At 44.4% G+C, this 9,786-nt stretch overlaps 1 protein-coding gene across 1 annotated transcript in view; it reads left to right on the top strand.

The window, feature by feature from the left end:
- The window catches only part of LOC308316234 (laminin subunit alpha-5-like), an 89,239-nt gene that overhangs the window by 64,623 nt on the left and 14,830 nt on the right, over nt 1-9,786 (top strand). The window contains 16 exon segments of the mRNA XM_080764730.1: nt 165-306; nt 309-325; nt 1,284-1,391; nt 1,649-1,732; nt 2,324-2,554; nt 3,111-3,224; nt 5,440-5,570; nt 6,079-6,159; nt 6,720-6,934; nt 7,451-7,551; nt 7,848-8,031; nt 8,219-8,264; nt 8,266-8,357; nt 8,692-8,843; nt 9,298-9,408; nt 9,611-9,722. Coding sequence (XP_080620856.1) covers nt 165-306; nt 309-325; nt 1,284-1,391; nt 1,649-1,732; nt 2,324-2,554; nt 3,111-3,224; nt 5,440-5,570; nt 6,079-6,159; nt 6,720-6,934; nt 7,451-7,551; nt 7,848-8,031; nt 8,219-8,264; nt 8,266-8,357; nt 8,692-8,843; nt 9,298-9,408; nt 9,611-9,722 — 1,921 coding nt within the window.

Here is a 9,786-nt window from a genome sequence, read left to right as displayed (position 1 = left end):
AAACTTTGATCAAAAAAAAACTTCACTAACTTCACACAAAAAACTACTCTCCTCTCTCTCTCCTCTCCTCTCCTCTCCTCTCCTCTCCTCTCCTCCTCCTCTCCTCTCCTCTCCTCTCCTCTCCTCTCCTCTCCTTCCTCTCCTCTCCTCTCCTCTCCTCTCAGGCCATGGACATGAAGGACTGGGTGTTGATAGGAGTGGACAAGACGGAGCTTTCAGTGGTAGCGTACCCTGGTCAGGACCTGGTGGAAGCAGACCTCAGTGACGTTCCCGATGTCTACCAGGACCTCCACTGGCACGCTCCCAAGCGTACCTGGGAGATACGGTAAGAATTCACAACGAGAGTATATATTATGCATTAGTAATTGAAAGTGTTTTATGTAGGACTGTGAAATGTGACTTTAAGGACACTGCTTCCCTCACAAGATACTACAATGTCATATTTTGTACAAAATGCATTTATTATTGACACACTATGACATGACCAGACACACTTGGGAAATATCAGACGTATCACTGGAAGTCCAAAATGGAAAACAACCACGGCTGTGGTTGTTTTTTTTCCTTGTTATTGATTTGATTCCGCTGTATTTACCATGGCAAAGATGAGTGAGGGCATGCCTAGGAAACATTTTGGAACTTTAGGAACAGAAACACTAGGAAACATGTCAGTGGAAGACCACATACCACATACTGCTAGTAATAGTTCCATATATTTTCAATGTCTGGTGAGATAAGAGACCAGGGGTTGGCTTGGCTACTGTACTTTCAAAGGGGTTGTGATGGCTCATTCATAGTCTGGATTTTCGGTGGTGAGGTGACCACCGCTCCGGTGGTGAGGTTGTACCAACGGAGCTGAAATAACGTTGAGCGGTGGTGAGTAAAAACAGAGAAGGCCTGGGGCGGTGGCGGTGGTTTGCTCTTCACCGCGGCTCGTGACGTCATGTTGTAGTTCGGTGGTCACCTCACCACCGAAAAATCCAGACTAATGAATGAGCCTTAAGGCACACAGTAAATTCACAGCCAAGTCACGTGACTTGTCTGGGGACATACATACAGTATACGTGTATGAAACAACTGATTTTATCACTGTACTAAGAGCAAGAGATTGAGTAGATAACTCACAATGGGGGCTACATTCATTTCCCATGTACACATGCACTATCAAAGAAACTGAACCACACGCATACAAAATATGGAAAATACATGTACATGGTTTCTGCCCGGGACAGAAACAATAATAATGTATGTTTCTAAAACATATTCTTTGTGTCTCTCTCTAGGTGTCTTCATATGGAGGTTATCTGAGGTACCGTCTCCACACTCAAACGATGAGAGGAGACACTCTGTCTCTGCCTTCCGAGGCCTCAAGGCCGGATATCATACTTAAGGTACACAACACACACAAACAGTGTACACACTACACACTCACCAACATAGAGTATGGACATCTTCTTATCGTTTATCTGACATGCCGGCTAGCACACAGAAAACACTAAGTACACTACACTACACTACACTAGACTAGACTAGACTAGACTATACAACACACACACACAAACTTGGAAACTCACAAATGCACACGCACGTGCACACAACGTACACATCAATTAATAATATGTGTTTTTGTTTTCTGCTCGTTACTCAGGGTAACCAGATGACCCTGGTGTTCATGGAGAGAGAGTATTCATCACCTGAAGAACCACATCTGGGAATAGTACACATAGTGGAGGTATGTACTTTATGACAGTATGTGGTACTAAATAAAAAAGTTTTTCTAGAAAAACAATGTGGGTAAATTAAATGTGAAATGGGAGTCATGACCCATAACGATTGGGAGAGTTTGGGAACTCTGTTATTAACCCATTTTGGGCGAGAACCCCTTTTGGTGTTAGCATTATGCTATGCTTTAGCTATTGAAAAATAGCAGATCTACGAGCTTGTAGGTCTGCTATTTTTGAAAAATCCAAGAACGACTGACTTAAGGGCAGTCCATACTGTCTCCGACCACCGAACTTTTCGTTGGAAAGCTCCGGTACAACTACAACATGACGTCACTCGCAACTTCTGAAACGCATTCCTCCGAATTTTTGTTCTGAAAGCTGCACTCCCAGATGTTGTGACTCGCCGAACTCTACTTCGGAGAAAAAATTCAAGTCCGATCTTTCCGACGAAAAGTTTGGTGGTCGGAGACAGTATGGACTGCCCTATAGAAACATAGCCTTTTCAGAAAACTGTCATTTTCAAACAGACATTTTTTTTAATCTGATCTCAGGTCAGAAAGGGTTCAAACGTCTCTCCCATCTCTCTCTCCGTCTCACAGGGCAGCTTCCGTCACGCCCAGACAGGCAACTCCGTGTCCAGAGAGGAGCTGATGATGGTTCTGGTCGGCCTGGAGTCTCTCCAGATCCGCGCCCTGCACTCCCAGTCGGCCCACTCCGTGTCGCTCCGAGCCGCCGTGCTGGAGGGAGCGAGGACGCTGCCCGCCGGGCGCCACGCCAACAACGTGGAGATCTGCATGTGTCCCGCCAACTACCTGGGAGATTCCTGTCAGGTAAAGACTTTTTTTGGATGATTTGGTTATCGGAAATTATGCAACCGATGTGTGTCGGCTTTCTTACCTTTATTTGTAGTTGTTACGTCCCCACCAAAGAGGTCCAGATGTTATTTTGTGCAAAACCTCCTTATTGGCTATTTCCCCTACCATAAGCCCTAAATGAATTTAATTGAATGGGGATATGGGGTGTTGTGCTAATTCGCTTATTTCCATCACTCAAAATCATTATATTTTTGTATATATCCTCTCTTCAAAATGTAAATAATATCCCAAGCGGCACACTTACTACTTATTTTGATGGAAATAAGCGAATTAGCACAACACCCCATAGCCCCATTCAATTCAATGCAATTCATTGAGGGCTTATGGTAGGGGAAATAGCCAATGAGGAATTTTTGCACAAAAAAACACCTGGACCTCTTTGGTGGGGACGTAACAACTACAAAGAAAGGTAAGAAAGCCTCTAGCATGGAATTCTCCTTTAAAAAAATAGCTCGTATATATTTGTTTCTTTTACAAAACACCCGTCTCGTCTCCTCTCTCCTCTCCTCAGCAATGTGCTCCAGGGTACTACAGGGACACTAAGGGTCTGTTCCTGGGGAAGTGTGTCGCCTGCAACTGCCACGGGCACAGTGACCAGTGCCTGGACGGCTCAGGAGTCTGTCTGGTGAGGACTGCAAATGATTGCATTATCACGTACATTATTGTTTTCAGCTGTTTTAGCAATATTAGAACCTTTAACTCATTCTGGACGGGAACCCCAGTTGGTGTTTTAAGCATTATTATGTTACACTTTAGCTATTGAAAAATAGCAGATCTACAAGCTCATAGCGCGGCACTCTGTGAACTTGTAGGTCTGCTATTTTTGAAAAATCGTGAAAATGTGCCTCAAATCTTTGAATATATATTCTTACAGAGTGAACATTTGAACTCAAATCTTTGCTTCTGGGGGGGTCCCTGGAACTACATATTTTCAGATGGGGGTTGGAGGCCAATTACATATATTTTTTGGGGTCCTTGACATGAAATATTGAGCACCACTGATACAGAAACATAGGTATTTCAAAAAACTGGATTTAGAAGACACATTAAAAAAATTGACGTCAGGTCGAAATGGGTTAATGGACTCACTTCACTACATCCTCTTCTTTAAACCTGTCAAGGAGGACTGGATTCTACTAATAAGATATTTAATAATTAGATGATTCTACTGTAATGTCTCCCGGCATACAGTATGCACACTGGCGTACCGAGAGACAAGTCCAGGTGTGCCTTGAGAATTCTCTCCACATGCATGTCTACGTGCCAACTGAATGAAAGCAGAGTAGAAGAATTAAAAAAATGAAATTGTGGCCAGGTGGTTTTATGTTTTCTACTGATCTGTATGAACTTGACTTTGCCTCCTTCCACTTTCTTTTTTACAACCTCATTATCGTTAATGTTGCTTTCCTCCTCAGTTAGACTAACAAACAGCACAGTCTATCTGGTGCCTTCCAGCCAAACCACAGACTGTAGAGTTAACATGAACCTCTATAATTTTAGAATGTTCCCAACCCATGTTGTTATTCAGTTTAGTGTTGCTCAACCAATGACGACCCAATGAGATAAAGATTAACCTTCATTGATCCCAGAGGGGAATTCAGGTGTCATGCAGCAGCAGCAACATCAGAGAGAGAGAGAGAGAGAGAGAGGGAAAGTTAACAATGCATATTTTCGGCGAATGTCCCAAGAATGGGGATGCTAAGGTCCATGTAGTTAGAAAGCATTATCTGGCTCCTTGGGGGCTCCAAATGTATTTATCATTAGATTGGATTTGTTCCAGATATAATCGCTGCAGTACAATGTTAATGTTATTTTGGCTTTTGTCGCTTTTATTTTACAAGCTCCTTACAAGCACTTTGGACCTAATATTTGTATCCTCCGGGCTAAACATAATATCAGAGTTTTCAATCCAGATATATAAATGATGAGGTATGAAGTATTGGTGTCGCTGGCGGTACTGAACCACTGACAGACAAGCTGCTGAGATATCTGAAGCCCCTACGGGTTAAATGTGATATTTAGATCTCCTCTAAAGATCTCCACGTGTTTGGTCTTGAGCTGTGAAGCAATGGAACACAGGTGAAGGGCGTGCATGCGTGCGTGCGTGCGTGCGTGCGTGCGTGGGTGCGTGCGTGCGTGCGTGCGTGCGTGCGACGTGCGTGTGTGCGAGATGTCTGGATGCGATACCACTGACAGTAGACCTGTTCCTCTCTGTAAACAAACGTCATTGTTCTCCAGGAGTCTGCCCTCGCTGCCCCCCCCCTCGTCTCTCCTGACAGTAACGCAATAACATTGGAATTGCAATCCATAAGATTTATTATCCTTCCCGGGATTTCAAACCCACATCTCACGCGCGGGGAGACAACATTTCAACTAGTGAGATGAAACAGAAGAACGCCCTCTTATCAACCTACTGTACTGTAGGTGTCCCACCCAAACACACAGTCTAAATATGTCAGTGGAAGAGTGGGGAGACCACCTCCTAACTCCAACCACTGCAGACGTACTTATATTGTATTAACCACTTAATGCCTATACCGGGGAACATTCGGCAAAACCTTTGAGACGTGTTCTGAGCTTGTATCTGCTATTTGGTGTAGACAGATTTTATTTTTTTATTTTTAACGGTACAGTTGTAACTCAAATCCGTTTCACCGAAGACTAGAGGGTTTAAAAGGGGTTAACCAACTCTGATACAGACTGTTTAAGGGGTTAACAAACTGATACAGACCGTTTAAGGGGTTAACAAACTGATACAGACCGTTTAAAATAAAATGTGTTCACAGAATATTCCGTATTGCAGCAATATAACGTTTTGTGTCTTGTTTGTGTTTTGTCAGAACTGCCGCCACAACACGGCGGGTGAACACTGTGAGAAGTGCCAGGGTGGTTTCCTTGGCAACAACAGCCTGGACGGACAAGCGGTGTCCTGTTCCAGCTGTCCGTGTCCCCTTCAGGTCGCTTCCAACAAGTCAGTGCAAGAGATGATTTTGTTATTATTCCAGATTAGTTTCTTTTTTTCCTCTCCTCCTCTTCACTTCATTATGACATACTTGCTAATGCAATCTCTCTTTTTCATTGCCGTCTGTCTCTGTCTCAGTGTAGTTTTGTGGTGTGTGAGAATGTGTCCACATGCATGTCTACATGCCGACCGAACGAGAGCAGAACAGAAGAATTCTAAGTTGTTTTCTGTTGCCCAACTGATCTGTATGAACTTGACTTCGACTTCATCCGCTAAATGTTTACAGCCTTATCATCGTTAATGTCACCTTCCTCCTCAGTTAGACTAACAAACGGTACAGTAGGCTACACCTGGCGCCTTCCAGCCAAACCACAGACTACAGTTAGCATGAACTTGCCTTTGACTTGAGTTTGATCTCTCTCTTCCCTAGGACCAGGACCAGTTCAGAGACATGAGTCTTAAACATTATACTGTTACTAAACACCCTCTCTCTCTCTCTCTCTCTCTCTCTCTTTAGCTTTGCCATGGGCTGTGTGGAGAAGCCTAACAGAATGCAGTGTCTGTGCATGCAAGGCTATGCCGGGCCACACTGTGAGAGGTACAGTAACAGTATGCCACATGCACAACATCCCCGCTGGGCCTTAGCTCACTACATAGTACTGTAAACACCCAGTAGATGGTACATGTGTTACAGACAACTTCGCTTCACGTTATGAGATCATCGTTCCCATACAGTTTACTGTAAACAAGAATACTACTCGTACTAATTTAGACATGGAGCACCAGGTGAAAAACTGCTATATAACTGGTAGAATACATTATATCATTATATCATTATATCATCGCTCTCGGGGGAGAAAACTTGTATCTTCAAATTTAAAGTATGTTTTTTCGTTATTTAATGTCCTACTGGCCATACAAGAATGTCAAGCAAAAGTAGTGGAAAATAGCCTAGCCATAGCCATAGCCAGCACGTAGGCAGGCTATTTTCATTAGTTCTGCACGATTTCGTTCCATTTCCTGAAAAGCAGACGTTTTGGACACACACGGTTTCCACCCGACAGCGACGTTATGTGAGCACCCAGGTGATCTCAACACCTCTCGTTAATTACATCCACCCCCCCCCCCCCCCCCCCCCGGCTCTCTTTCTTCACACAGGTGCGCTCCCGGGTTTTTCGGTAACCCCATGGTGATTGGCAGCACCTGCCAGCCGTGCCTTTGCCACGACAACACGGACCCCAACATGCTGTTCAGCGACTGCCACCCGCTGACCGGAGAGTGTCTGAGCTGCATGCACAACACCGCCGGACCGCACTGTCAGATCTGTGCACCCGGTTACTACGGCGACGCCACCCACGCCAAGAACTGCACACGTGAGTGAGCTGTGTGACGTTTAATCCAAGTAGTCGATTTTATAAAACAAGAAATGAGACTATTATGTCAACTTGCATTCCATTCTCTTGCACATTGTACCTCAGTGGGGCTGAGGTAAAATAATGAAGGAAAATAGCAACTCTGCAAGATTGTGAGTTTATAGATACCGTACTACAAAGTATGACTTAAGCAATCAGAATAATTGATTTAGTACATTATAAAATAATAATAATAATAATCAATAGAATAATTGCAAGAAGATAATCTATAGTTGCAGCCCTAACGTGAGGTTGAAGAGGATGTGTGTCACCTAGTTGAGTAAGTAAAATATAGAGTTTTTGATGGCAAGAAAGTTACACAATATGAGATCATGGAATTACAGAAGACAAGGCCCACATGCAAAACAAATGAACGCACAACGTTTTTCTGTGATAACCACAAGACATTTGAAAATGTCCCTAAAACTGTGATGATCACTCACACACCTTTTCTTTTTCTTATTTTCTTTAATCCAGAATGCAACTGTGGTACTTGTGGTACTGAGTCATGTGACCCTCATACTGGTCAGTGTCGCTGCAAATCTGGAGTCACTGGACCACTCTGTGACCGCTGTGAGGTAAGCTGTGTGTGTGTGTGTGTGTGTGTGTGTGTGTGTGTGTGTGTGTGTGTGTGTGTGTGTGTGTGTGTGTGTGTGTGTGTGTGTGTGTGTGTGTGTGTGTGTGTGTGTGTGTGTGTGTGTGTGTGTGTGTGTGTGTGTGTGTGTGTGTGTGTGTGTGTGTGTGTGTGTGTGTGTGTGTGTGTGTGTGTGTGTGTGTGTGTGTGTGAGAGATATGAAGGCATAGTTCAAAGATAAAAGCACCGTCTCACTTTTCCTCAGTCCTAACCAGCTGTGTTGTGTTGTGTTGATTACAGGAGGGTGGCTACGGCTTCGACTCGTGTACCGGCTGTAAGCAGTGTGACTGCGATGCATCGGCAGCTCTGGTCCAGCCATGTGACCCCCAGAATGGACAGTGCTCCTGTCAGCCTGGAGTCAACGGTCCACACTGCAAACAGTGTGCCCCTGGACACTGGGACTATGGTCCCAATGGATGCAAGAGTGAGTGGTTTTATTTTCGGGGGGTGGGAGGCTTTATTGACAGCCCTAACCACTCGGCTATCAAGAAATATTCCTCTAATTCCTGGTTCTCCTCCGGGGGATGGCTGTACAGCCTGTATTAGCGGTTTTCATTGCATTGTATGCTAGCTAGTATATACTAATGGTGGTCTACCTCCTGTTCCTCCAGAGTGTGCCTGTATGGGTGGCCGCTGTGACCCCCGGTCAGGAGAGTGTCTGCGCGGACGGAATGACAGGAAAACAGTGTGAAAACTGCACAAACAAGTACAGCGTTCCCGTAGAGCATGGCCACGACATGCACTGTGAACGTAAGCAATACATCATGACTGCACATGCATACACATCTGCGCATTCTGGGCGAGGGGACTGGAACCTGAATAAGAACTTTTTAAACAGCAGTAACCACTTGAAAGCACCTAGCGTCCCTGTTCTGGGCGTGTCATACTAAGCAAAGTTTTAGCAAAAATGGGAGAATATTTGAGAATAGCTGACAAGCTCACGACGAGACACATACAATATTGGGTTAAAGTGGTTGCATATTTTTATACCCGCCATTCCGCCAATTAATGATCCTATTGTATGTTCGTGTGTGTGTGTGTGTGTGTGTGTGTGTGTGTGTGTGTGTGTGTGTGTGTCCTGCAGCCTGTGACAGCTGTGTCATCGTCCTACTGGAGGACCTGGATAAAATGAACTCTAACTTCCGCTCCGTGGCCAATCAACTGAAGAACCTCAACGCTAGCTCTATCGCCTGGGCTCAGCTACACAGCCTTAACAAGTCTATGGAGGACATCGCTGTAAGCACACGCACACACACACACACACACCCCTTCTGGTACTTTTAATTATAGACGCACGGACAGCCTACACAGACGAGGAAGGCTTGACGTTTGAGTGATGTTCACTGTTCAAACTACACAATGATAACTAATATCACTATAAGAACCGGCACAGCTGCAAAATGTATTGAGTTTTCTTAAAACACAGAAGTTATCAAATGTAACTAAATATCATAAACGACACAGACTCGCATACCTGACGGCATCGCCGGGCTGATTTATTTATTTTTGGAACAGTTCTTATATAACACAATGCTAAGGTGACCATATAATATTTTCAATACAGAAACTACTTTGCCAGGGGATAGCGGTCGGAGTGACGTCAGGACTTCGTTAGTCTATAGCCTCACTTACATTGCTCACACACGCACACATGGAAGTATTACTGACCTGATTTTCCCATAATTCGTAGCGTGCCATAGAGAACTACAACAGCTCTCTGGACGACAGCAGGAACAGAGCAGACATGTTGGAGGCCGAGGTCATGAACATTGATGCTGATATTAATGAACTGGAGAACAAGGTATGGACACACGCACACACTGATTCTGAGGTTAATCTTCATTTACATTTTAAGGGCTCTCAGGCGATAGCACATATACCCTCATCCATCTACACAAAACAAAACATGGCCATTTGTGTTCATAAAAGGTTTATCACAAGCGTTCCTACTTCAAAGAGTGTTCTGAGATGCTCCTTTAAGAGTTGTATATTGTTGTCTCCAGGTTGCAGCGACCCATGACCACTCCCACAACGTGGAGGATAATGCCGTCGATACACACCAGAGGGCGCTAAACCTGCTGGACTTTGTGAACAACATCACAATGGACATAAACGGTAAGATGAAGAAGACACCCGACTCAGCACTTTAACGTCATCAGTCCATATTCATTTAACAAAG

The sequence above is a fragment of the Protomyctophum bolini genome (genome assembly GCF_963924005.1).
Source record: "Protomyctophum bolini genome assembly, chromosome: 5".
NCBI lineage: Eukaryota > Metazoa > Chordata > Actinopteri > Myctophiformes > Myctophidae > Protomyctophum > Protomyctophum bolini.
Note: the sequence above shows the minus strand (reverse complement) of the source record. Positions and strands in the feature narration are given on the sequence as shown.